Source organism: Physella acuta, unplaced genomic scaffold (genome assembly GCF_028476545.2).
Source record: "Physella acuta isolate Inbredline_101_S28 unplaced genomic scaffold, ASM2847654v3 ptg000194l, whole genome shotgun sequence".
NCBI classification, from domain to species: Eukaryota; Metazoa; Mollusca; class Gastropoda; family Physidae; genus Physella; species Physella acuta.
The window spans coordinates 145169-172886 of NW_026731713.1; the positions used below are offsets into that span (position 1 = coordinate 145169).

A 27718-nucleotide genomic window follows, 5' to 3' on the forward strand; every position below is an offset into this window, starting at 1 on the left:
TTTTGACATGTTTGTTTTGTGTACTTCTGTAGGCCTTAGTGTTGATATTCGTATACCTATTACTAATCACGTGTACATCACCTCACTTATTAAAAATTACTAGTGCTTGAATAATCTTTCAAATTATACTGTAAAGTAACAGCAGCATTCTCTAACTCAATTTTCATTTCTTCAATTATTGTATGCAGCATTGAAAACACTTGGCGCTAGTATGTGTGGTAGTTTGAACGTCAAATTATTCTCTTCCATGCATTACAAGCTAAATTTAAAAAAAACCTGAAAGATTCGGACTAAGTTTTAAACAAATTCCCTTTTTTTGTAAAAAACCTGAAAGATTCGGACTAAGTTTTAAACAAATTCCCTTTTTTTGTAAACCTATATAAAATGCTTTTAGTTTTAGCTACATGAAATTCTGACTTGAACATTATCTTAAAATTAAAGTGCGACCGTGGAGTAGCAAGCAGGATAACCATGTTAAAAATCTCGCATTGACTATTTTAATGCTTATATAGAATTACTAACAAACTATAGTACAGGCTTAGGGCCTACAATTCTTTGAAACGGGGATGTGGATACAAATTGCAAATTATTCCTATCTAATACAAAACACCATACATCTGTCCCAACTAATGTGGTCCCCCTACCCTGAATACTCTACACTGGATCATTCTCTCCAGGTGGGTTCACACTCGCCATTTATTGTATCCTTGTTTGGGTCTTCTATTTTAGTCGACTGCCTTACGATGCTTGTTAGTGATTTACTTTTTTTTTTTTTTTTTATATTATACCAATTAATTTAGTCAAACTAAAATCTCTCGAACCTTGTGCTTAGATATAAATTTTTTTTTTTTTTTTTTAATACTTTTATTTTCAATTAAAACAAGTACATCAACATCAAATTTTTTAACATAATTTTGAACACCAAATGAAAACGAAAGGTTTTGCAAATGTACATAATGAATATTTACATGATGTCATGTTTTTGATTATAAAAAAAAAAAAAATTGCAAAGGATGACAGTAAAAGGGGTGAAGGTCAAATGAAAGTGTCAGAAGTCTGGGTGGGGAGAGGAAAGGAAATTTTTCAGAGAGGGTCAATGGGACAGTGAAGCATTTTCTATGTAGGGAAACAACTTAAGTTGACTAGTTGAAAGGGTGTTGTAGTGGTCGCATTGAGTTTTCAAAAGGTTGCAGTGTGAAAGATGAGGGGAAAGAGACAAGATTTAGAACTTTAAATAAGTTCTGGATATTGATGTTGCGGTGGGTGGTGGGGTCGTTGGAACAGTTAAAGGGATTGTGGGGTTATCATGTCTGGGGGTAAAGTGGATAGAGGGGGAGAGAGGAGGGGGTAGATTTTTTATTTATTTTTATTTTTATTAATTCAATTGTTTTAAACATTTAAATCAGTAATAATAATATATTTGATAGATTTTACGTAGCATCAAAGACATGAACAATGAACATCAATTGCATATATAATAATCAAAGGGAAAAAATAAAATGGCATAAGAACTAGATTAAAATAAGGTGTGCAAACTAGGTTTCTCTTCACTGCTTAGTTTAGTGTGCTGCGGAGTCAAAAGTTCACACTGTAGCCACCCATGGACAGAAATAGAAACGACTGTAGGAGAAGGGTCTCTGTAATCACGTACTGATCTATCATTCCAAAACTTTCCATGACATAAAATTGACCCTTGGCAATGAGGGCACGCTACCTTAAAATGTCCGCCAGTCCGGTTGAGTGTGGGGGGGGGGGGGGAGTGTGTGTGTTGGGGGGGGGGTTGAGGTGGGTATCTCTTTCTACCATTCAGGTTGTGCATTTTAAAACCCGGGAAACAGAAGACTGTTCTAATGTTAATTTACTTGGGGGCTGATCGAGTGATGTTTGGCTTGAGACTGTCTAAATTAAAATTAATACTTTATTTATTTCTTTCCTGTATATTTCTTTTTTTTCTCAGTTAAGTGAGAGTTCCCAGTCTATGTCTTAGCTTTGCTTGAAATATTTCTTTTAACTCGATGTCCGTGTATTTTGTGAAAAAATATCTGACTTTATTCCTAATTTGCCATATAGTCGATCTATAAACAGCCATTGCTACTAGTCTGTTTTCGTCTTCTGTTCTTTGTCTAGTCGTGTTAATTAAATTAAGTGTGATTGCTTTATTTGTTGTGGCTGTTTGATTGGTGGTGTTTAATATTTTCGCAAGTGTTTGCTAACTAATACCTAGCCATCTGATAGTATCTTCATACGGAAGTCTGCAGTTCTTTTACCTATAAGTAGATACTGCTTGCTGTGTTTTACCAACGAATCTGGAACTGGAAGATCATTTATGGGATTATGTTAGGGATGTGATATTGCCTAATTTCCTCTGATTTAAAGTATCAATACTTTCGGCTATTTTTTAGTTAATATTTTCAACAGAAAAAAATCACAAAAAATCGTATTTACTATACGTTATTGCTTAGTTCACGATGTATAGTTGGTGGGTTGTTCTACTTTAATCAATGCAGAAAATTCATTTCCGATGAAATCTGGTCTTTCAGAAATTAAATTAGACGTTTGAAGACAACTATATTTACTAATATAATAACTAATAAATTTGATACGGCGAGATGAAATTTTTTTTGTCGAAGAGCTTTGCCTCAACCATTAATGCATTTCTTTCCATGGGGGTCTGGTCCATAGACGACACACTCTTCTGGGGGGGGGGGGGGGGGGGGAGGGTCAGATTTCATGACAAAACCTCACAAGGTTTGACGATTTTTTTTTCGCGTTATTAGGTTATCAATTATTTGTTTATATTTTTTTATAAATAGTCAATATAAACTGATTAAAATACTGAATGTTGACCGAGCTCAAAGTATAATTGGGGGAGGGGTGGCCTTAGGTGTGACGTCATTTTAGGATGGGGCTGACTTTTTATGACGAGGGGGGGGGGGGGTTCTAAATATCGTCAAAAAAAAGCATGATGCCATTTATGAATGACGCCATACACAAGAATACGATTCTCTCATCTCTCCTATGTCAAAAACATGCTAAAACTAAAATATACTTTTTTAATATTGAATTATTTAAATCAACTGTCGCAATGTCTGTTACTGTATGGGTGGGTTTGTGTTCACTATTTGCACATTAATTTTTTAAATCATTTTTCTAAATATCTTTCCATCTTCAATTTGGGGTCAGCGTGATCGAGTCGGTTAAGCTCATGGTTGCTAAACCGATAAGTCTCGAGTTCGGAACCCCAGGGTAGATGGGGCTCGATAGCTGGGGGCAGCAACTCTTCTAGGAGAAACAACTTCAAAATGAAAAAACAACAGCTGCCTTATAGTTTGTTTTTGGTTTTTTTCAAAAAGAGAAGTATGCTCAAATCGGAGTCAACGGCCTATATGGGGCATAACAGGGGCATAACGTTCAATTGTGTTGGAGAGAAACCCTTCTAACATTAAAAAATTAAGAACGAAGAAAAAGAAGAAGAGAGATTAATCCAATAAAATCTTATTTTCTATCTAATTAGAAATTAAATTAGCAATTAAAATTTAAAGACAACTAGGCAACATAAAAAAACTGGAAGATATCATCCGCCAATGATGACTCGATATATCAGGTGACCTGATGTTATGCAAGGTTAGTTTAGGGCTGAGAGCGTGTGTAGAGAGACCTTGGCAATATTAGCGGAATTAAGTTAATTTTGTTACAAGCAAATATTTTAGTCGCGTCTTTTATTTAGAAAGATGGATTTGTAAGCAGTGTTTCTTCCAGACTTTTTTCTCAGGGGAGGGGGGGGGGGAGGGAGAGGAGGGAATAATGTTAAAAGTATTTATTTTCTATATAAATTCCATTTCGTTCGGGGGGTGGCGGTAGACTCTCTTCGTGGAGGGGGGGGGCATAGCCACAGCCCCCCCCCCCTCTCGAAGAGATGCTTGAAAGAAACACTGTTTGCAAGTGATCAAAACGCTTTTTAACCTGGTGTAGATGATTAAAGTTAATCTTGTTCCCGGACATCTATGCACCCCCCCCCCACCCCTAATATGATTCGGTTATCAGAGTCCATGATGATGCCGTAATCCTAACTCGAGACTTTCAGGTCAGCAGTTTTGTGCTCTGACACGCCGTTCCATGTTCAAAGAATAAATTCAATACTGTTTTTTTTTTAGAAAAAGTAAGTATCTAATTATTGTTAGATTTGTACAATGCCTAATCATTTATGAAAGCTAACATTAAATGTTGACCTATTAACATAAAGAAATTTAAAAAAAAATCCTTAACTTGGGGAATAGCAAACGTTTTAGTTGCTATAATGTTTTTAAAAGACTTTTTTTCATTGACCATGAGATATCAAATCAAAGTATTATTATTTTATTCGTGTTATTGATTTTTCAGTTACAGTTTATGTCAAGGCTAAATTGGGTAATGAAAATGACCAAAATGCTTGAAAATAATGAAAACGATGTGAAGCTAGATGAGAAAATTAGCCTAATTTGGATTTAAGAGTTGCAAAATCCTTTTTCGAATTCGAACAGAGGTAAAATTATAAGCTACTGCAACATAAGTTTAACAATGTAATATTACGTTGGCATAAATTGTCCTATACAAATAATTATCCACAAATTAACAGATAAATATTCCAACTGTTCTTTTCGCACTGTGACTCATAATAAATCAGTCTTTTAGAAATATAGTGGTGATACGAAAGAAAGAAATCCACAGTTCGGTCTTTAGAGAGCCCTTTTATCCTAATCATGTACTGTATTCAAATGTCAGAATGATGTCACGCGATTCTCGGCTTGTCATCGTTCGCGCTCCCACCATGAGAACAGGCTACTCGCAGCGAATCACAGCGAGGCTTTCAAACGTGAACATATCGCTACGCACGCCGATAGACGTCATAACAAAGGACGCAACAAAGCCATAATTGGTCTTTTTAAACACCGGACTTATTACAATACATAAGCGAATGCTCCTTTAATGTAGAATTTTGAAAGTGATGAACTTGACACCGATTCGTATCTACAGCGTCAGAGTTTACACAATACAACAGTTGTAGGCTATATAAAACTAAATAGAAACATTTTATTTGCTGAGCTTAGAAAATTACGATCTTTTTTGGTTGCTAAAGCCAACTTATGAAAACCCCGAATAAATAAAGAAACGACCGTAAAACTATTTTTGAAATGATACTTTTGGATTAAAGCAAAGCAGGAAGTTTCTCATAATTAAAATAAGTTTCCCAGATGGATTATCGTTCCTGGATGTAGGTTGACGATTGAAACAAAACATGCAATCATTTTGGAATAACGATTTTTTTTTACTCGTCTTGTTTTAGTGCTTTTGTCCAGAGCACCCCATTGGGGGGGGGGGGGGGCATTGCTCGCAGATTACCTGTTAATTGATATCAACAAATGAGGAGCTTGAACTAATTATTGAATAGATCACAGCAACATTTTCCAGTTGAACACATAATGTTGAATCAGAACGATCTCGTTGTTTCTGATAAATGTTTATCAAGTTGATTCGTTTTTGATGAATGTTGATCATGTTTATACGTTTTTGCTGAATGTTGATAATGTTGTTTCGTTTTTGCTGGATGTTGATCATGTTGATTCGTTGTTTATGCTTTAATTTGTTATAACCTGTTTTGTTGAAAATTGCAATGAATTAAAATAAAATGTAAGCCTAGATCTATCAAAATTTATATTTTATTTTAGAGTTATTTAAAATTGTAATACCAGTGAATGGCTTATAGTGGGAGTCCCAATACAGTTCTTGGATAAGAGTGTATTGTGTGTGTGTGTGTGTGTGTGTGTGTGGAGTGTCCTAATATTGTAACTTCTGTGTGTGTGTGTGTGTATGCGGAAAGTCATATTGTTGTAAATTATGTGTGTATGAGGAGAGTCATACCTCTGTAAATTATGTGTGTATGTTGTAAACTCCCTGCGTATGGAGAGAGTCCTACTGTTGTAAATACGGCTCCTGTAGACGCTGAGAAAGTTCCCGCGGACTACCCTACCCCCTCGCTTCTCCACCAACCCAGGTAACAGACAGTAGTATGTACATGTCATCCCATTTCCTTTACCATGTCGCGAATGTCACTACATCAGCGAAGGGAGGTAACAGGCATGTCAGACTCTATCAAACCAAGATCTGTCTCGCTTTAAAGGGCAAACGTAGCTAGTGCTGATTGCTATAAAGAAATTAGAAAGTATAGGAACAAGTAAGGGCGGTTGACAGAGTTTCTTCCAGACATCTCTTCGGGGGGGGGGGGGGGGGGCGAAAAATGTCACCCCCCCCCCCCCCCCTGAGAAAAAAGTCTGGAAGAATCGCAGGCGGTTGGGCATAGTGCGGAGGTCACAGAAACAGTTGAACATGTCTTGCTTACATTTGATAATGTTTGCTTCAAGTTATATTGTTTAATGTAATGTCTAATCAAACTGGAAATCGCACTGTTGTCAATGGAAATAAACCAATATCAGGAAAGTGAAACAAATTGCTGCATTAGAAATGGATCAAAACTTAATTCATCAGATTTAGCCCCAAATAGAGAAACGTAGAACCTGACAGACAATAGGACAGACAAGCGGACAGACGACCGGACAGACAAACGGACAAACGACAGGACAGACAACTGGATAGACAACCGGACAAAAAACAAACAAACAACTATTGTGACCTTAAAAATACTTCAAAGAAATAAACCGCGCTGTTCATGCGCTAATCTAAAAAGACCCAGAAGGCTCACAAAAATAGTTTAGTATTTTGAAATTAATTTAAAAAGTTAAGAGTAATTAAGAGGTTCTTAATGGGCCGAAAAACAATTTATTTTAAAACTTTTGTCGTCTTTCCAAAAAAAACTTTTTTTCTACTTCTTTGAATTTATTTTGTTGTTGTAAAAATTGAGACAAAATCTAAGTCATGGTGATAAACATAACGAATAAGAAAACACTAACAATAGCAACTTAATTGTGAAGGCGTTGTAGTGCAAACATATAAATCATCCAAGTGACAAAAAGCACTAAATTATAAATCATCAAAGTGGACAAATATAGACTCTAATATCTAAGTGAAAAACATAAATATACAGGCCTCTACTATCAATAAATATTATCCAAGTGTGAAAAAAACGTGCACATATCATCTAAGTAAAATAAAAAATTCATAAAAAACGTTTTAATAACAAGCTTTTATGTAATGATGCACTAAAAAGTAGAAAATAAATTATAGACTACTATTTAAATAACTATAAAGAAAAGCGTGGGTCACTTTAGTATCTATTGGATACCTTTACTAATGTTTCTTTATAGTTATTTAAATAGTAGTCTATAATTTATTTTCTACTTTTTAGTGCATCATTACATAAAAGCTTGTTATTAAAACGTTTTTTATGAATTTTTTTTCAGTACTTTACATGTTTTATTTACAATAGAGTTACATGACTAAAAACCATTGCGCGCCTACTGAACATCACGTTCAGTAGGCGCGCAATGGTTTTTGAACGCAGCCATTACGTGATGGCGCAGCTATTGAAGGTGATGACGCGTGTGGTGTGGTTGGCTAGACATGCCTACTAATTCGGTCCAAATTTTAATTAACTCATAAAAAATTAATTAGGCATCCAATTAAGTCAAATTTAGATTCAGATTGCATTGTCTTCATGTCTTGACCCACGTGCCAACTGTGAATCGTATCGGTCAAGTAGAACTGTCCGAATTTTCACTCCTGCGTTTCCGTCTAGACTGACGACTGACGACTTACGACAGACAGAGGAAGTGAGTTAAATAAAAGCTTGTAAAAAAATTCATAAAAAACGTTTTAATAACAAGCTTTTATGTAATGATGCACTAAAAAGTAGAAAATAAATTATAGACTACTATTTAAATAACTATAAAGAAAAGCGTGGGTCACTTTAGTATCTATTGGATACCTTTACTAATGTTAAGGAAGACACCCACGCTTTTCTTTATAGTTATTTAAATAGTAGTCTATAATTTATTTTCTACTTTTTAGTGCATCATTACATAAAAGCTTGTTATTAAAACGTTTTTTATGAATTTTTTTTTCAGTACTTTACATGTTTTATTTACAATAGAGTTATATGACTAAAAACCATTGCGCGCCTACTGAACATCACGTTCAGTAGGCGCGCAATGGTTTTTGAACGCAGCCATTACGTGATGGCGCAGCTAATGGAGGTGATGACGCGTGTGGTGTGGTTGGCTAGACATGCCTACTAATTCGGTCCAAATTTTTATTAATTCATAAAAAATTAATTAGGCATCCAATTAAGTCAAATTTAGTTTCAGATTGCATTGTCTTCATGTCTTGACCCACGCGCCAAATGTGAATCGTATCGGTCAAGTAGAACTGTCCGAATTTTCACTCCTACGTTTCTATCTAGACTGACGACAGACTGTCGACAGACAGAGGAAGTGAGTTAAATAAAAGCTTGTAAAAATATATATCATCAAAGGAAAAAAAAACAAAGATATATATCATCAAAGTAAAAAAAATAAAAATATATAACAAAAAAAATAGGCGTAAACCATCGAAGTGAAAAAACAAAAATATATAGGTAGACCTATATATCATCCAAGTGAAAAAGCAAAAATATATATCAATAAAGAAAAAAAATATATCACCAAAGTGAAATGAACAACAAAAATATATAAATCATCAAAGTAAAAAACAAGCCGACTACAAAAATGAATCTACGAACTGCCGTGTTTTAATAACACATCAAAGCGCATGGAGCCGCGTAGTTGGACATATTGATGTCCAAAATATGGTACCTTGTGTGACTGGGTTTTGTTCCCCGGCCCGGCAATGATAACTTGTTGACCAAACATCATCAAAGCGGCGGTCAGTGTGCTGATCGGTGCCTCGCTTTGATCCTGTGTCGCCGGCTGACCCCCCCCCCCCCCTACCCTCCGCTCTTCAATGGACGGTCACTCAGGCCCCGCCCTACCCCAACTGATGACCAATGGCCGAACGGCGCTGGACTGTGTCCACTGGGGCAGGTCACGTGTCACTGGTCCTAGGGGTCGGGTCCCACCCAGCGATGGTCAAGTCTATTAGCGCTCATTAACATCAGCAGAACTGCGAGTTGGGATATTCCCGTTCTGGAGTCATACTTTGGCATCCTGCGAAAAAAGTTTCGCAAATTTTTTTTTGCACATTGGTAGGTGTTAAGTTTTTAATTATCACCAAGTTACCTCTGCAAATGTGTTGTTCTATGTGATTGGATAGTAAAAGTGCGAAGTCTGACGTATACAGCAAGTGTAATAATTCATTAACAGGTACGTAGTTTATATACATAATATTATCGTCCAATTTTTTTCTTTTCTTGTTCAACATTTTTTTTTTAGCAAAAGAGTAATTAAATTTTTTCCTGTAATCTATTATTTGGGAGCCGCAGTTGTATTTTAGTTCCGATATTTTAGAAACAACAACGCACATTTTGTTCTACATTAAAAAAATATATTTCTAAACATTAAACAAACAACATCTTCATCAAACAGAAACGCACTTGTTTTATCAAAGAGCAGCAATTGTACATTCAAAGAGCGGCAGTTGTATATTCGAAGCCATTCGGAGCCGAATATTAACGAACATTGAACCACACTTTAAACCGACATAATTTATAACTAAACTAATAAATTAACGTTTTATCGATGAAAAACTGCAAATTATTTTCATCACCGGCAGTCATTTCTACATTTTATTAGTTGAAATATAACTAAAGTATTGCAATTTGTTTTTTTTCCTCTTAGTAAAATGTAAAAATAAACTAAAAAATTAAGACAGTAATGATCGAATGCCACATTAAAGCAGCGATTGTACAGAGCATAATTATGATTCTTGATTTTAAAAAATCCAAGGGGATACACGCTAATGGTATGGATGTGTTGGTATAAAACTCTACTACACGAAACTCATCAACAAAAATCTTTTAACAAGTAAAACAAGATTGAGGGGGGGGGGTTAATTCTAGATTATCTATTCCTAATCTCAGCGACACAAATTCGTGTACCCATCCTATCGTCACGCGCATTTTGAAGTACTCGTACGTGTTTCATCAAACCTAATACATCCGAAAAATTGGTCACTCGTTATACATAAACCTAAACGGTCATTACATACAATTCAATTAAAACCGTTAAAAAGTTAGTTTGTATTCAAAACAAAGGTTGGGTGGTTTACATGTAGAGTACGACAGTAGTGGGTGCGATTCTAATTCATTCGCCGAGCTTCCATATCATGAGATCAGAGTCTGAAAAACAAAACAAATAAAAATTACTGTTTTAATTAAATAATTAACATTATACGGCGTGTTTAAATGGTAGAGCAATCAACTGCTTGCCAGAAAGTCTTGAGTTCGTAACCAGGACTCGAGGACATAGGAAGTCCATGAGTTCACCCAGCTCTAATGGGTACCTGACTCATGTTAGGGAAAGTAAAGAATCCTGGGCATAGTGCTGACAAGACTATCCCTTCATATACCGAAATGACAGAAACATATGAACTCTACCTTACCTGCCCAATGGACCGTAAGGTTTGGAAGATGCTCTATTTAATTAATCAATAATTAATTTAAAACAAAAGAAAAAACAAACATTTGCAACTTAAAACACATTCCACAAGATTCTGCTATCATACAGAAGACACAAAACATAAATTAACATAAACTAACACATAATTTAATCATTCTAAATTTTATAACCTAATCACCTTTTTAACTGAGCGTCGCATAAACTTAAAATTGTTTAAATAATAAATGTGAGTACCGTTAATCTTTTGTGCATGGCATGAGTCTTGTGGATGAGCAATCAATTCATTAATGATTGAATATACGTGGATTTTTTTAAACTCACAAATCTCTGAATCGCGTGCTAGTTAAACCTTACAGCTAGCACAATGTGTGTGTGTGTAGGGTGGGATGTGTGTGTGTAGGGTGGAATGTGGATCTCATTCAGGGCTTAAGACAGTTTATTTTCATTATAGTAAAACAATAATTTTAGGGTGCCATTTATATATTTTCAACAGCTATTTTTTTGTTATGACGTGAATTAAAATTAATTGCGAAGTTTTTGACAACAATGTTTAAATTAATGTCATTTAAAAAAAAAGATCGAGGTAAAAATAAATCTCACATACTTGGGGGCGGAGAGGGTGAAGGTGATGGGACATACAAGCACCAATTACATTTATTGACAAAATAGAAAAAAATAAAGTTAAAAGATTGTTAAATATTTTTTTTTTTATTTCTAAAAGCAAAAAACTTATAATCTGAGCTCAACTTTTCGCGTCTAGTCAGTACTTAAAATGTAACTATCAGTCTGAGGCTCTTCATTGTCACAATTACACAATAAATTAACCTAACATTTTTTTTTAACATCGCTGCAAACTTTGTTGTTTGTTTAAAACAAAATTATGATGAAATAAATAGGAAAAACGTTCAATTAAAAAAAAAATATTCTATCTGATTAAAAAAAACGATCTAGTTCAAGTCTACTTAATTTTCCTTATTAATTTATCTCAGCTTGCATGTCATGTATTTTTTTCATTACATACCCTCAACGCTATATAAAAGTCCACTTTCGGACCTATCGATCATCGGTATTTGAAGGGATGGATGTTTACGTTGTATTCTCGATAGTAATTATTTATCTTTAATGCTTGAAATAATAGGCTTATATCACATAACCTGGCCATGTTTAAATGATCCAAGAATTTTAAAAAAATCTTTTTTAGTCTGAGAATAAAAACTAACATAAACTTCTCATTGAATTTGTTTTCAACAGCTAAAATTCCTACTGTCATCAATACTACTACGTCCAAAATAACGTAAACCCCGTTTAAAATCGTACATTTAAAAACATAACCCGGTTCACCATGATGGCGGGTGGATCCTCTCTCAATCTGGCACCCGTCCCGCAGGGTTCCGTCCAGCACTTCCAGAGACTCAGCCCGTCGTCTGCTTACGACACGTACGGCGTCACCACAGCAGACGATAGGACCTACACCAGCACGTACCCGTCGTTCTTTGACGGGGACCTGTACAGTCAACACGCCGGCCACAAGGCGTCTGGCCTACATCATCCCAGCACACAACAACACGGAGACTACCGTCACGAGAAGGTCTTCACGGAGCTGAAGCCTTTCCAAAAGCAGACCCCGAACTTCCATCAAAAACAAACTCAAAACTTTCACCAACAAACTTTTCAAAACTACAATGTCAGTGTTGAGGATTATCAGGCCAGGGTGAACCCCTTCACGGGTCACCATTCACCTGCTGTAGGTCACCAATCACCTGTTATGAGTCACCATTCACCTGCTATTGGTCACCAATCACCAGTTTTGAGTCACCAATCACCAACCATCAGTCACCAGTCTCCTGTTGTAGGTCACCATTCACCTGTTATGAGTCACCATTCACCGGGAAAAGTCTCACCACCGTTCTACCACCCGGAACACATGTCCACACTGCACTACGACCCACACTACTACCACCAATGGCCCCCAAGTGTGGCCATGCCACATCCAGAAAGTGGCCAACCACACCCGGACTGCCCGCCCCCACCCCTGAAAGTCCGCCGACTAGGGGCTGGCAACCCCGTGCCCACCTGGACCGCCAAAGGAAAAAACAACTGTGTGGTCAGCCTGTACAACGGGGACATGTGGGCTAAGTTCCACATCCACTCTAACGAGATGATCATCACAAAACACGGAAGGTAAGATTTATAGATCAATACTTGCACTAAAGAAGGTTATTTTCTTACTTTCATTGCATTAATATACTTGAAAGCCTTTTTATGTTTTCTAAATTTAAATATTAAGATATTTATTAAGATATTGTAAAGATATTGTAAAGATACAAAAGAAATTAGAAATTTAAGTTTTAAAAACAATATTTAAAAAAAAATTCCTTTGTAACCCAAATAGTAACTCAAAAGGACAATTATCTGCTACTTACGCGAGTGCGGGAGTTTAAATAAGTCACTAACAGACAGACCGAAAACAGACAAACAGACTAAAGAACAATCTTATAAGAATAAGTTTAAAAGAAGCTGGCTTATACTGTATTTATCAAAAGAAATTTACACGAAAATTGTTTGAATGAAGTATTTGAAAAGTATGTGTGATTTATTTCAGGCTATTAGTTGAAATAATTCTTTTTAAGATGTAATGTGGTGATGTCTAAGTTTACAAGTCTACATCGATCCCATTTTCGTGTGAGGAAATATAATTATGCTAAAAATGCACTAAAACGGAACGGGTTGAAAAGCTAATTGTCATTATCGTCTGAGGACGACACACGGGGCAGTCACAGAAAGTTCTTTCCATTTTTGCCGGTCTCAGCCGAACTCCTCAAGACTCATGTCGGTTTTCTTCTGTGCGTCTCCAAGCCTCGGTAGCCCTACCCTGTTTCCTTGCCCCTTGAGTCGTCCACTGCAGTAACATTTCAGTGCTTTCATCCGAACTCATCCTTAGCACATAGCCCACCCAACACAACCTATTCTCGATTACCTCTGAAACGGCTTCCGTTTCTCTTATCGTTAGACAAGGCGCTAAACAAAATGATGCCTTATCCCCCTAACGCACACGTTGTAAGCAACCCACTGATTGGTTGGTAGTGGTTGTTGCTTTCCAACATTCACTGCCGCACGGAAAGGCGCTTATGACTTAACGTTTGAAAAGTTTGAAATTGGTCTTGGAGTCATCTATAATATGACTACGACGTCACGTTTTTTTGACGATTTTTACCTCCCCACTCCCCTCCGTCACACATCGTCTCAAAAAGCCAACCCCCTCCCTAAAATGACGTCACACCTCAGCCTACAACCCCCCCCCCCCCTCACAATTGCAGTTGAATTTTTCTTAAAGCGTCGATATTTTTACAAAATCTTGTCTGAACTCTGTCAACATTAAGTATTTAATCAATTCCTATTACAATTTATTAAAACAGTTTTCTAAAACGCAAAAATAACGGCTTAAATTCGTTTTCTTACATTGCTTTTTATGCTGCAAAATTGTGAAGTCACACCACACCCCTTCCCCCTCATCACACACCGTCACAAAATTACGGACCCCCCTCCCCCCCCCCCCCTATGAGTCTGACGTCATTTATGGACGACTCCTTGGAGAAGACTGTAGATCGCCTTTTTTGCATGCTTGTAAAGATTCAATTGACTTTGAGATGCGTGTTTTAATTTCAATGGTGCATGCACCTACATTGTTGACAATGCTGCCTAAAAATGTGAAATCTTTTACTTCCTCTACCTGTGTGTCGTTTTATTTTAATAGCTTCATTGCTAGATGCATTTTGTATCATAATTTTGGTTTTGTTAATATTTTGAGTCCAATCCAATTAGCAAAGAAAATAAATTCTTCCTACATTTTTGAGATTACTAAATAGCCTAAGATCGATCGAATCGTCCGGTGAGTCAGTCTTAGGGGTTCGTGGTCAAAACACACACCCGACTCTTAAGATTCACAATTGGATTTCGTCACCGTAGAAGGGTTCGGTGAATGCGCATTTGAAACTGTTAAGGTTCAGTACCTCAAAAAAGGTTAAAACCCACTGTTTTAAATACATTAACATTGTTTTTTATGATTACCTCCCGTTCGCAAATGGTGTGTTGTTTTTAGTGCAATTTCCATACTGACAATTGCGATTATTAATTCGTTATTTCTGGTTAGATGGATGGATGGATGGATGGATGGATGGAGGGAGGGATGGATGGAGGGATGGAGGGATGGATGGATGGATGGATGGATGGATGGATGGATGGATGGATGGATGGATGGATGGATGGATGGATGGATGGATGGATGGATGGATGGATGGATGGATGGATGGATGGATGGATGGATGGATGGATGGATGGATGGATGGATGGATGGATGGATGGATGGATGGATGGATGGATGGATGGATGGATGGATGGATGGATGGATGGATGGATGGATGGATGGATGGATGGATGGATGGATGGATGGATGGATGGATGTGTGTGTGTCCGCAGCTTTAAGTAGTATCTCCTCCTCAACGAAGCAATATCGAGGACTAGTTCCAATAGCAAATATGTTAAGCAAGTTCCGAGGATGATTGTTGGCCAAAAAAATTCCCGGAATTCCTTCCTGGATTTCCCGGAAAAGCCAAAAAAATGCAGTTTTTGGCCCATATCTCGGCAACCAGATCACTTAGCGACTTGACACATGTACCAATCGATTCCTGCCATAATTTAGAACAATATTGCCGAAGAAAGTTTTCAAAAATATCCTTTCGTTCGGTCACAAAAAATTAATTAAGGAAATTGCGCTTAAATTGTCACTAGACTTTTTATTAACTTGTTTTTTTATTGGCTAACCAGACGAATGCCATGTCTTTACTGTCATTTGTTCTTTAAGGAAATTGACTCTAGCTGAAAAAGACTTACTTTTATGTAATTTAAACTAAACGTTTAACGAAAAATTATTTTAAGTAACGTTTGTTAATGTCTATAGGCGTACACATTTCAGTCAAATTTCAAAATAAATTTAAATGATGTAAAACCTCAGTCCCCTATTGCCTCTCGCTGCCCCCACCCCCCCCCCCCCTCCTTGCCCCTCCAATAAGATGTTTGTCTGGCTGTCCCACCTGTGATTTCCTTTCATCTCGCGAGGTGTACCTTTGATGTCACCGACAGAGGTTGATTAGTGACGTAATATTTACGTCACAGCCACTTCATTGTGACTTAACCTTACCTCATACTTTTTTTCTTGCCTTATATTCCCGTCTAATAGCGCCTTCCTTATCTGGAGAGTTCTAATAGTTCCATTTACCGGAATTTTTAAAAACCCACATAGCTAAGTGGATGTTGAGCTTCCTCCTTTATCTTTTTACCGCACCCAATATACCCCACACCTCGCACCCTACACACCACACCCACACATATTACCCCCACCCTCACACCACACCGTACACACCACACACCACACCCACACATAACACCCCCCACCTTTACTCCCCACACCCTAAACACCACAACCACAACTACACATAGCACCACACCTTCACACACCACACCCTCACACACCACACCATCCACACCACACCCACACACCACACCTACAACAGATGGTTACGTCTATGTCAATACACACATTTTAACAAAAAATTTCATTTATTAAAATAAAACATACATGAATATACTGTTCAATCTTATCATACAATCATTGGCCCATCAAATAGTGTTATGAATAATGTTAACACATCACAGACAATTTGTTTAAAACTAAGCAACATCAAAGTTCAAAGTTCAGAAACTTTTCCGCCACAAATATTTTTGTGTTGTATTTTTACTTCTTCGCTTTGATGTCGGCTTTTTGTTTAATCGTTTCAATAATGTTTACTAAATCCAGTCCATTATTATGAAGACTTTAAAAATCTGGGCAATGTTTAATAAACAATCAGTGTTCAGCCGTCAGACTACACTACCTGGCCAATCATTTGGTCGACAGACGCAAAAAATCTGGCTAGCACTTCTGAATGAACGACGACGGGTAGGGCCCGAGTTTGTGATTGTGTAACAACAATGTTGACGCAGCGATCATTGAATCACCGCCGAGGTGCGATGGTGCGAGTTGGTGTACGCCGTGTCGCACCGCGCGGCCAGTGAGTTGTACTCAGGGAAGATCAAACGTCGCCGCCACGTAAACAAAGGGGAGATGATTCGCGAGTTTTGGTATTGTTGGGTCAGATGGCGTCCCTTTAGTACATAGAGGGCGTGGAGGTATCAATGGCATGTCTGTAAGTCTATAAGCAGCAGGTAACGAAAATCCGCCAAATATTTTGGGATGGGAAAGTACTACAAGTGATGAAATATTTCGTAGTTTTAAATCATTGTTGTATTGATTGTATTTGATCCATTCGTGTCCACATTTCCATTCTCATATGAAAATCTCTCGGCATTTTTCAATGCTCTTAAATCCCAATACTTAATTTTTAAAATTATTATTCTACATAAAATAAAAAATACTGATTACTATTATTGATGGTTCATAAAAAAGCAGAGGCGTAGCGACCCTTCCCGGCGCCCAGGGACAAACTTTCGATTTGCACCCCCCTCGAACTTTTCATTTGCACCCCCCCCGTCAAACTTTCATGGCGCCCCTCCTAAGGTCGGCGCCCGGGGACATATGTCCCCCCGCCCGCCCACCTCGCTACGCCTCTGTAAAAAAGTGATTATTCAAAGTACAGTATTCACAACAGCCTAGAGGCGATAGAGAACACAGTAGCAATAGGCTAAATAAAATTTTGTTAAGATGAGGATTGTATATTTTTTATATACTTCGTTTTAATATTTAGAGATGGTTCAAATCAGAGGCGTAGCGAGGGGGGGGGGGGTGCGGACTGCACCGGGTGACACCATTTAGGGGGGTGACACCAAGAGTCGCTACGCCTCTGAGGGGGTGACACCATTAAGTGCCGCACCGGGTGACACCCGACCACGCTACGCCACCGGTTCAAATATAACAGTAATTTAAAATTTAATTATTAAAACAACTTATTTTTGTCTTTTAACTTTCTTTCCAAGTCGAACGTTCTTAATCCGTTCTTAATTAGTAATCTTATCGTCATACCCAATCAATAAGTTGCGATGTATTACGTGAGAACTTTCCCTTATAAAAACATAGGTGTATATAGGTCTGCACTGGATGAAACTATAAGGGGTGGGGGTGACGCCAAAATCTATGTGTCTTACAATTTTTTTTATCCAGTTAAAACAATTTAAAAAGTAGTAGGGGTGTGGGACCATACCGAAAGGTCAAAACTGTAGGGGGGGGGGGTGACAACCTCACTTACCAACCAGGTGACACCCGACCTAGTGACGCCAATGGTTCAAGTTTCAAGATCTGACCATACAATGACCAACATATCATGTGACCTTACTCTACATGTGAGGTTGAATTAAAAAATTATAGTCGTTAGCTAATTGTTTTTTTTTTGGTTTCTTTTCCATTCAGACGCATGTTTCCTGTGTTGCATTACGTCATGAGTGGCCTTGACCCCCACAAGAAGTACCACGTGTACGTGGACATGTCGCTAGCAGACAACAACCACTGGAAGTTTCAAGGCGGGAAGTGGGTCTCATGTGGCACCGCCGAGCCCCTCCCTCAAGGTAAGAGATTTTTTTTTTTACCTGTAGTTTAAGGCTTGCATTTTCCACTCTCCCTAAAACTTACAGTGACAAAAAATATCGCTCCCCCCCCCTTCTGTATTTATCCGCATCAGAGTTTCTTCCAGGCATCTCTTCGGGGGGGGGGGGGGGGGCTCCGTCTACCGCCTCCCCGAACGAGATGGATTTTATATAGTAAACATACACTTTTACTAGTGTCCGCCCCCCCCCCCCCGAAAAATGTTGATCGCCCCCCCCCCCTCCCCGAAAATTTCAAAAGCCCCCCCCCCCCCCCCCCCCGGAGAAAAATGTCTGGAAGAAACACTGATGCGCATTTATGTTTTATGGACCAAGTAAAGAGCTGTTTACTGGTCTAAATGTAATGGCTGTACATACATGAACAAGCTGAAAAGAGGGACCTACTGCGTTTGTATTTTTGATTGTGAAGAAAATTTTTTTGTGTTCAGTGTGTGTGTGTGATTGTGTGTGATCGTGTATATAACTGTTTTTTAATACCACCACTTCTTGGAAAAATTCTACTTACTATTTTGATATAGAGTGATAGATACAGTAATATATTGAGTATATTTTTTACATAGATGGAGACTCATATATTGTAGTATAGAGGTGACCATTTAGTTGCTTTAAAATTTCGTATTTCACAATGCCGTAAAATAATTTTCTGAGCCCCACAATGCATTTCGACTGCTTTATTTTCTCGGCTAATGTTTACGTTCCGCGAAGCAGATCCAATTCGAACTAATTACCGCTCGCTCTTATTATCGACTAATTTCACCTCTTGCCATTATCCTTTACTTTCTCCTTCCTCACACACTTGCGTGTCTGCGGTTCCCTTCCGCCGTTTATTTTTAGACCAGCTTCGCGGAGTGCTTTGTGCCACCGTTTCGCGCAAATTAGCGCCTCACGTGCCCGTACAATATGGACACATTGACCGGCCCACCAGTGTCGTCCAGTGGTCCAGAGGTTCAGGCTTATATTGCCCCCCCCCCCCCCCCCCCATACACATATATCCATTTCCATAGACTCACCAGCCCTTAATGTTCCACGGGATAAACAGCAGTTTTTAACCTTACGCTTCAATTAGTGGCGTCTCTAGGTCAGGTTTCAACCCTTAGCAGCACTTCATGTTGTCACCCCACCCCCTAGAAGAAAAAGAAATATATAGACTAAGTCCTATTTTTGTCCTATACTTTTGGGTGAACTATGACCTCTATTTTTAGATGTGTAGAAGTATATTTTCTATATAAATTCTATTTCGTTGAAGGGGACGGTAGACGTGCTTCGGGGTGGGCGGGGCAAGGTTTAGGAGTATGGCTACTACTATATTTAGTATCAATGTGCAGTAACTACGTGGAGATCAAGCTTAAATCCGGTAAAAATGCTGATTCTGGATAAACATCCGTTTTCAATATTTTTCGTTTCCGGTTAAATTTGAAGTTAAGGTGGTGATTTTGGTTTTGGTTTAGAGAAGAGACAACACTATCAACCTAGCGCCCGTTGTATTTCTCCCTCAACGGGTAATTTATCTCGTAAAAAAATAATTTGATTATAACCCAGTGTTAAAAAAAAACACGTTTTATACTCGCGTAACTAAGCTTATGACATTTTTATATCAGTACAAAATCACATGTTTATGGGAATGAAAAAGTTATTTTGTAACGAGCCTATTTGGAGCCTTACAACCTACTCGCAGTGTAAAACATTTGTTGAAAGGATAGTTAGGTGGAGTACCGCGGTGAATGATTTATATGTCCAAGTTAACGTGTTATGTTTGGATATGGGGTAGGTATCATGTGGGTTCATCCACTGAGTGGTTGTCCTGTATCCAATATATGTGATCCAGTGTATGGATGTCGTGTATCCAATGGATGCGGTCCAGTGGATGGATGACGTGTATCCAGCCAAGTGACCGCTGGCCAGCGTGTCAGTAAATTAGCGAATTGTCAGCCCTTTTGTCGCGGAGGTATTGTCCCGACACTTTGCCCATTTTCACCGTTTCTTAACCACGCCATGTGGTACGTCAAAACAAATTGGTACGTTAGGCCGTGTCTCAATAGATGGTGGAGGCTTTAGTCTATCATAACATAAAGACATTAAAATAACAATAGTTAACAACATAAACACAAGGTATGAAGTTTTAAATACTTGTAAATGTATAGTCATCCCGTTGATTGTTTCGTTATTTTCCTTGTTTATTAAGTGACCAAGTTGTTGTTTTGGTGCATTAGAAAGGACAGGGTGGTGGAAAAAGGAAGGTTCAAAAGTTTATAGTTTATAATGAAGTCTACTACGGTCTATTTAGTCACAATGGGAAAAAAACCAACCTCCAATAAATGTATGAATTTTAAAAATATTTCTTATTTAAAAAAATATTGAAAATTAATTCTGAGCTTAAGAAAAACATAAATTGTATAATTGTGTGTTTCATATACAAAGTTTGTGTGTGTTAAAAGTTGAATTTGTAATTAAAGCTTACGATTTGAACACGCGGGGGCACTTAACTGGTTGATCATAAAAGTCAGATGGGTGCGACAACATAGGTGCTCCCCCTCCCCTCCCCGTTTTAAGAGGTGACCCCCTCCCCACCTGACTCAAAATCTCCATCTCAATACCTTTCAGGATATCGCATATCCCCTAGCGCCCCTAAATGTTTTTTTTTACTCCCTCAGAGGGGCGAGTGTACCACCCCCCTCCCTAGCGCCCCTAAATGTTTTTTTACTCCTTCAGAGGGGCGAGTGTACCACCCCCCTAGCGCCCCTAAATGTTTTTTTTACTCCCTCAGAGGGGCGAGTTTACCACCACCCCCGAGTCCCCCAACACGGGCGCACACTGGATGAAGCAAGACGTCAGCTTTGGTAAACTCAAATTGACGAACAACAAGGGGACGAAACAAAAACAAGTAAGTTGCCATAGTTATCTTCCCAGCTAAAGTTATCTTGACAGCTAGAGTTATCTTTATTGCTAGAGTTATCTTTACCAATTCGAGTAAATGTTAGCTTTATCACTTAAAGTTGTATTTACCAATTACGCTTAACATATTTTACAAGAATTATTTCCCTTGACAGACATTTGAAAAATTACTTCCCTTGACATATTTTTCAAACGACCTTCCATATTTTTTTCAATTACCTCCCCTAGATTATCATAACGGGTTTTTCAAATTATCTCCCCATAGACTATTTAAAAATTACCTTCCCTAGATTGTCTTGACAAATTTTTTTTTCAATTACTTCCCCGAGATTATGTAACAAATTTTTCAAATCACCTCCCCTAGATTATCTTAACAATTTTTCAAATTACCTCCCCTAGATAATCTTGAATTCCATGCACCGCTACCAGCCACGGATCAACATAGCCGAAGACGTGGACGGTCAAGAAGGTGACGTCATCATTTCCCACGCCTTCGTGGACACGCAGTTCATCGCCGTGACGGCATACCAGAACACAGACGTGAGTACCTCAGTGATGCTCACACGCCACACCACACCCCACCCTCACCCTCACACACTACCCCACACCTCACACTTTCCTCCCACACTATATCAGTGCTGCTCACACACTACACCACACCACACCACACCCTCACCCTCCCACACTACCCCACACCTCACACTTTCCTCCCACACTATCTCAGTGCTGCTCACACACCACACACTTCCCTCACACACTACCCCAGTGCTACACTCACACCACACCACACCTTCCCTCACACACTACCTCAGTGTTACTCACACACCACTCCCTCTTCCTCTCAACACACCATTTTTTAGTTCATTTTCATAAACATTGTATCAGTTTTTTTATTGTCTCAGTGTTCAGTAGGTCTGCAAATAAAATAAAATCGCCCGACTAAAACCACTTGTGAACTAAATAACGCACCGAATATGTGTGTAATAGCGCAAAAATACGAGTACTTCATCAGCAATGTTTAACCAGTGATGTCACATTACATTGTCATCTAGCTTTGACCCACATGTCAAGTTTGAAACAAATAGGTTTGGCGGAAGTGGGTGAAATTTCGTTGGCAAGTTTTGACTCTTAACGGACGATGCATTTATTGATGTTTAAGCTAAAGACAAAAGACGTTAAAATCAAGTTAAATAAAAGCTTGAACAAATTTTCCGAACGGAATTTCACAGAATTTATGAATACGAGCTGACCCGCGGCGTATCATACGCCGCTAATTAGTTGTTTTATTTTCTACTATTCAGTACTTCATCGTTAGTGACTTCGACACTACCATCCCTTCCACTTCACCCCCCCCCCCCCCTCCGCCACCGCGAAAGCAGCTATCCGTGACGACAGTTTACGGACGACAATGAAAAGATCAAGCATAACATGGTATTACCTCCCCTTAGTTTCAAAAAATAGTTTAAAAGCTAAATTATCTGCCCCTAATGGCCGACTCTGCGATTGTAAACATTCGGGGTGAACCTTAGATCACCAGAATGGTGGGGATGGAGGTGGTAGCTATATGCCTAGAGAGCGGGGGAGTAACGGCGTGCGTTTACCTGGTGTCTCGCATGGTCCCCATGAAGAGAATTATATATATACGAGCCGACCCGCTGCGTATCATACGCCTCTATTTAGTTGTTTTTTCTACTTTTCAGTAATTTATAATTTGTGAATTCGACAGTACCAATGCTGCCATTGAAAATATTTGCTTTAAAACACTACCCCCCCCCCCCCACGTGAAAGCAGCCTCCTCTTAGTTACCTCCTCTAAGTTTAAAATCGTTTCAAACTAAATTATCTGCCCCTAATAGCCGTCACCAAACCAAGCTCTACGATTGTTTTGTAAACATTTAGCGTGAACCATAGCTCACCTGACCATGTGGGGGGGGGGGGGGGGGGGTCGGTAGCGATAGAGAGAAAGAAAGGGGACTGCAAGGCGCGCTTGCAGCTTGTTTTCTAACGTCTCCCAGAAGAGAATTATATATATAGATACGAGCCGACCTGCGACGTATCATACGCCGCTAACGCCGCTATTTAGCTGTTTTATTTTCTACTTTTCAGTCATTCATAATTTGTGAATTCGACAGTACCAATGCTACCACTGAAAATATTTGCTTTAAAACACAATCAGTAGGTAGTTAAGGACGATAACCCCCTCCACCCCACCCTCCTTCCCCCCCCCCCCCCCGTGAAAGCAGCCTCCTCTTAGTTACCTCCCCTAAGTTTAAAATCGTTTCAAACTAAATTATCTGCCCTTAATAGCCGTCACTAAACCCGGCTCTACTATTGTAAACATTTAACATGAACCACAGCTCACCAGACCATGTAGGGGTGGTAGGGATATGCTTAGAGAGGAAGAGAGGGGGCTGCTAGGCGCGCGTACAGCTTGGTGTTTTCTAGGGTATCCAAGAAGAGAATTATATATATATATAGATAGATGGGTAGGTAAAATCCAATGTTGAATAAAAAAACCGGGAGGGATCTCCCCTAAACTTTCTCGAATATTCTTATATAACTCTGAATATAGACATGATTTTAAATTACTTTTAAAAATAGAATAGAATATATTATTTGTAATTTACATGCGTTTTTTTGAGAAATCGAAAATAGCGTAAATTAGTACTTCCGGTCAACGGAAATTACTCAAAATTTGACAGAAGGCAGAGAATTAGATCTTTTACTTACATGTAAAATTTCATTTATCTATCTGAAATAATACTCAAGTTATAGGCTTTTGAAAAATTCAAAGTAGAAAAAGTACCACGTCCGGTTATCGGAAATCGCTCAAAAGTTGATCAGGATCTACGATTTTGATAAAATACTTATATATGAAATTTCATCAACCTAGCTGTAACGGTACTCAATTTATCGTGTTTGCACACAGACAGACAGACACACAGACACACAGTCATACTGACAAGATTGCAAAATTATGTTTTTCCGTATCAGTGAGGTGTAAAACGTCGAGATTTGTAAAACAAATCTCGATTTTTTTGCACGATTACAAGTCTTTCTCTATACGACAAAGTAAAAAAGATTTGAAATTTTCAAAATTGGAACTTGACTAAGGGGTCTGTGTGGTCGGGTAGGTAAAGATCATGGTTGACGCAGATAAGACTCGATAGTTGGGGACAGCAACTTGTCTAGGAGAGACAACTCGATAGTTGGGGACAGCAACTCTTCTAGGAGAGACAACTCGATAGTTGGGAACAGCAACTCTTCTAGGAGAGACAACTCGATAGTTGGGGACAGCAACTCTTCTAGGAGAGACAACTCGATAGTTGGGGACAGCAATTCTTCTAGGGGAGACAACTCGATAGTTGGGGACAGCAACCCATCTAAGAGAGACAACTCGATAGTTGGGGACAGCAATTCTTCTAGGGGAGACAACTCGATAGTTGGGGACAGCAACCCATCTAGGAGAGACAACTCGATAGTTGGGGACAGCAACTCTTCTAGGAGAGACAACTCGATAGTTGGGGGACAGCAACTCTTCTAGGAGAGACAACTCGATAGTTGGGGACAGCAACTCTTCTAGGAGAGACAACTCGATAGTTGGGGACAGCAACTCTTCTAGGAGAGACAACTCGATAGTTGGGGACAGCAACTCTTCTAGGAGAGACAACTCGATAGTTGGGGACAGCAACTCTTCTAGGGGAGACAACTCCAAAATCAAACAACTGCTGCCTTGTAGTTTTTGGACAAAGGCATAACAGGGTGACACGTAATACTTAATACTTAATATCTTCCAACAATACAATAACGATCGAAGAAGAAGAAGAAACTAAACCAAATGAATCAAGGGTTCATTTCACCATATTAATGTAATAAATTTTAAATTGTAGTTTTAAATGAAAGAATAACCCAGCATTCTCTCAATATTTCAGTGCTTATTGTTTTCATATGCCATTGTTAGTCTCATAATTCATAGCACTTTTATAAAGTTAGACACATATTAAACACACGTCAATGTCGAAAAATAATTGAACAATTTTACTTCAATCCGCGATTTCCATTTTCAATTTAAATACGCAACATATTCAAGGGAGACAAGTTATAACTATTTTCCAAAACTTTACAAAACAAAGAAAATAATTAAGAACAGGACTAATAAAACTAATAATTATTACTTGTTAAAACAAATTAGAATATGTTTAATGATTTTTGTCTTAATATTTCAACTTTATGGATATTACAATTTTTGTTTGAGTTTAGATTAAATTAAAAAAACATTTTCTATATTAAGTTTACAAATTTTTAACTAAATGAAACTTTATCTATCAATCGCTGCATAGACTGTAAGTTATCTGTACCCGTTACAACAGGCCAATATTTTTTTCCATTGAATCATCACATTTGCATTTTCAGGCGGTTTGTATCAGATCTATGTATAAGTAAACCATCTTAAATGATTGAAAGTAGGCTACAAGTAAGAAATAAATATATTACTATTGTAAGTCCCCACAAGCCGATGATGAAAACTAATACTAATATATATATACGAGAAAAATGGCCCGTTGAGGAAGGGTACAACGGGCGCTAGGCTGATAGTGCTGTCTCTTTTCTCTAAACTAAAACCAACCCACCCCCCCCACACACCACCCCCCATCCCCCACCCCCCCACCCCCACCCCCCACACACCACCCCCCACCACACACCCCCCCCACCCCCCCACCCCCACACACCACCCCCTCCACACACCGCCCAACCCCCACCCCCCCCCCACCCCCCTCCACCCCCCCCCCCCCCCAAAAAACATGTCTACCGTCCCATTCAACGAAATATAATTATATACTTTTTCCAGTGTTCGCCCCCTCCCAGAAAATTCGACCCCCGCCCCCGAAAATTTCAAGTACCCCCACCCCTCTCCGGGGAGGAAAAAGTCTGAAAGAAACACTGAAACCCACCCCCCCCCCACACCACCCCCCCCCCACACACCCCCCACCCCCTCCCTTCCCACACACACCACCCCCCCCCCCCCCCCAAAAAAAAAACATGTCTACCGTCCCATTCAACGAAATATAATTATATACTTTTTCCAGTGTTCGCCCCCTCCCAGAAAATTCGACCCCCGCCCCCGAAAATTTCAAGTACCCCCACCCCTCTCCGGGGAGGAAAAAGTCTGAAAGAAACACTGAAACCAACCCACCCCCACACACCACCCCCCACCCCCCACCCCCACACACCACCCCCCCCCCCCCCACACACACAACCCCCCCCCACCCCACCCCCCCCCCCAAAAAAAAAACATGTCTACCGTCCCATTGCAAGAAAACCACTTTTTAGATTAGACACATTAATTAGGCGGTAATTTTATTATAGAGTATCGATGAGGAAATTTCTTTTGAGTTGGGGAGGGGGGGGGGGGGGGCTCAGACGTTCTTACGCGGGGGTGGGGCTTCGCCCCTACCCGAAGAATTGTATGAAAGAAACTCTTCACGCAAACCACTTAGATTAGACCAAATTGCCTTTGTATTGAATGTTTACTCGATAATCAATGACGTCATATTAATGTGTGCACTATCCGGCTTGAGATTATTTTCTACTCTGTGCTAAATGTGTCGACGTCATACTTCGTTTTTCGAATTACTATGCATGTTTTTATTTTCCTTGTGTTTTCTCTAGAGCGTTCTTGTCAGATAGATAGATAGACAGACAGCGAAACTATCAGTATTAATAATATATATGTAATACTAATATATATATATATATATATATATATAATATATATATATATATATATATATATATATATATTGTTATAGTTATACTTGTCTAAAATAAAATATTTTATTATATAATTTTTGGACAAAACGCAATGTGCTTTACTACACATTGAGCGATATTAGTGACAAAGCAAAGAAATAACTAAATAGCTAAAAATCCGACACATTTAAAATAACATAGGCTACCAATACCTCTTGGAAAAATGAAAACCAAATTATATACATTATTAGTCAACACAACACCATAATAAACTAGCTGCATACCCGTGCTCCGCCACGGTAAATCTTTTTTACATGTACCAACTTGGGAACAGAACAAAACTATACACAACACAAACACAACACAAACACAACACAACAGTAGAAAATAATTCTAGAACGTCAAGTCAGACTGACGCTAATACAGTGTTTCTTCCAGACTTTTTTCTCCGGGGGGGGGGGCACTTGAAATTTTCGGGGGGGGGGGGGGGGGGGGCGGTAGACTTTCTTCGGGGGGGGGGGGGCGGACACTGTTAAAAGTATATATTTTGTATATAAATTATATAAATTTCATTTCGTTCGGGGGGGGGGGGGGGGGCGGTAAAGAAACTGGAAGAAACTCTGCGCTAATAAGTCTAAATCACCATAGAAATAAAGCAGGAGAGATCTCCCCTAAACTTTCTCGAATATTCTTATATATCTTGGAATATAGACATGATTTTTAATTACTTAAACTTTTAAAAATATAATAGAATCTCATAGAAAAAAGAATTGCGCACCAAGCGAACCCCAAAACAAAATGTGCATAATAGTACGCAATATTATTAGTACTTTAAGAATTTACATGCGTTTTTTGAGAAATCGGAAATAGCGTAAATTAGTA

At 38.7% G+C, this 27718-nt stretch overlaps 1 protein-coding gene across 1 annotated transcript; it reads left to right on the forward strand.

The window, feature by feature from the left end:
* Positions 1-11886: 11886 nt before the first annotated feature.
* LOC131936889 (T-box brain protein 1-like) lies at positions 11887-21626 on the forward strand (the record flags this gene model as incomplete). Its single annotated transcript, XM_059293986.1, has 4 exons — positions 11887-12725; positions 18004-18184; positions 20986-21075; positions 21486-21626. Coding segments are annotated over exons 1-4 (1251 nt in total), but the record flags the coding sequence as incomplete, so codon positions are not given.
* Positions 21627-27718: the final 6092 nt, after the last annotated feature.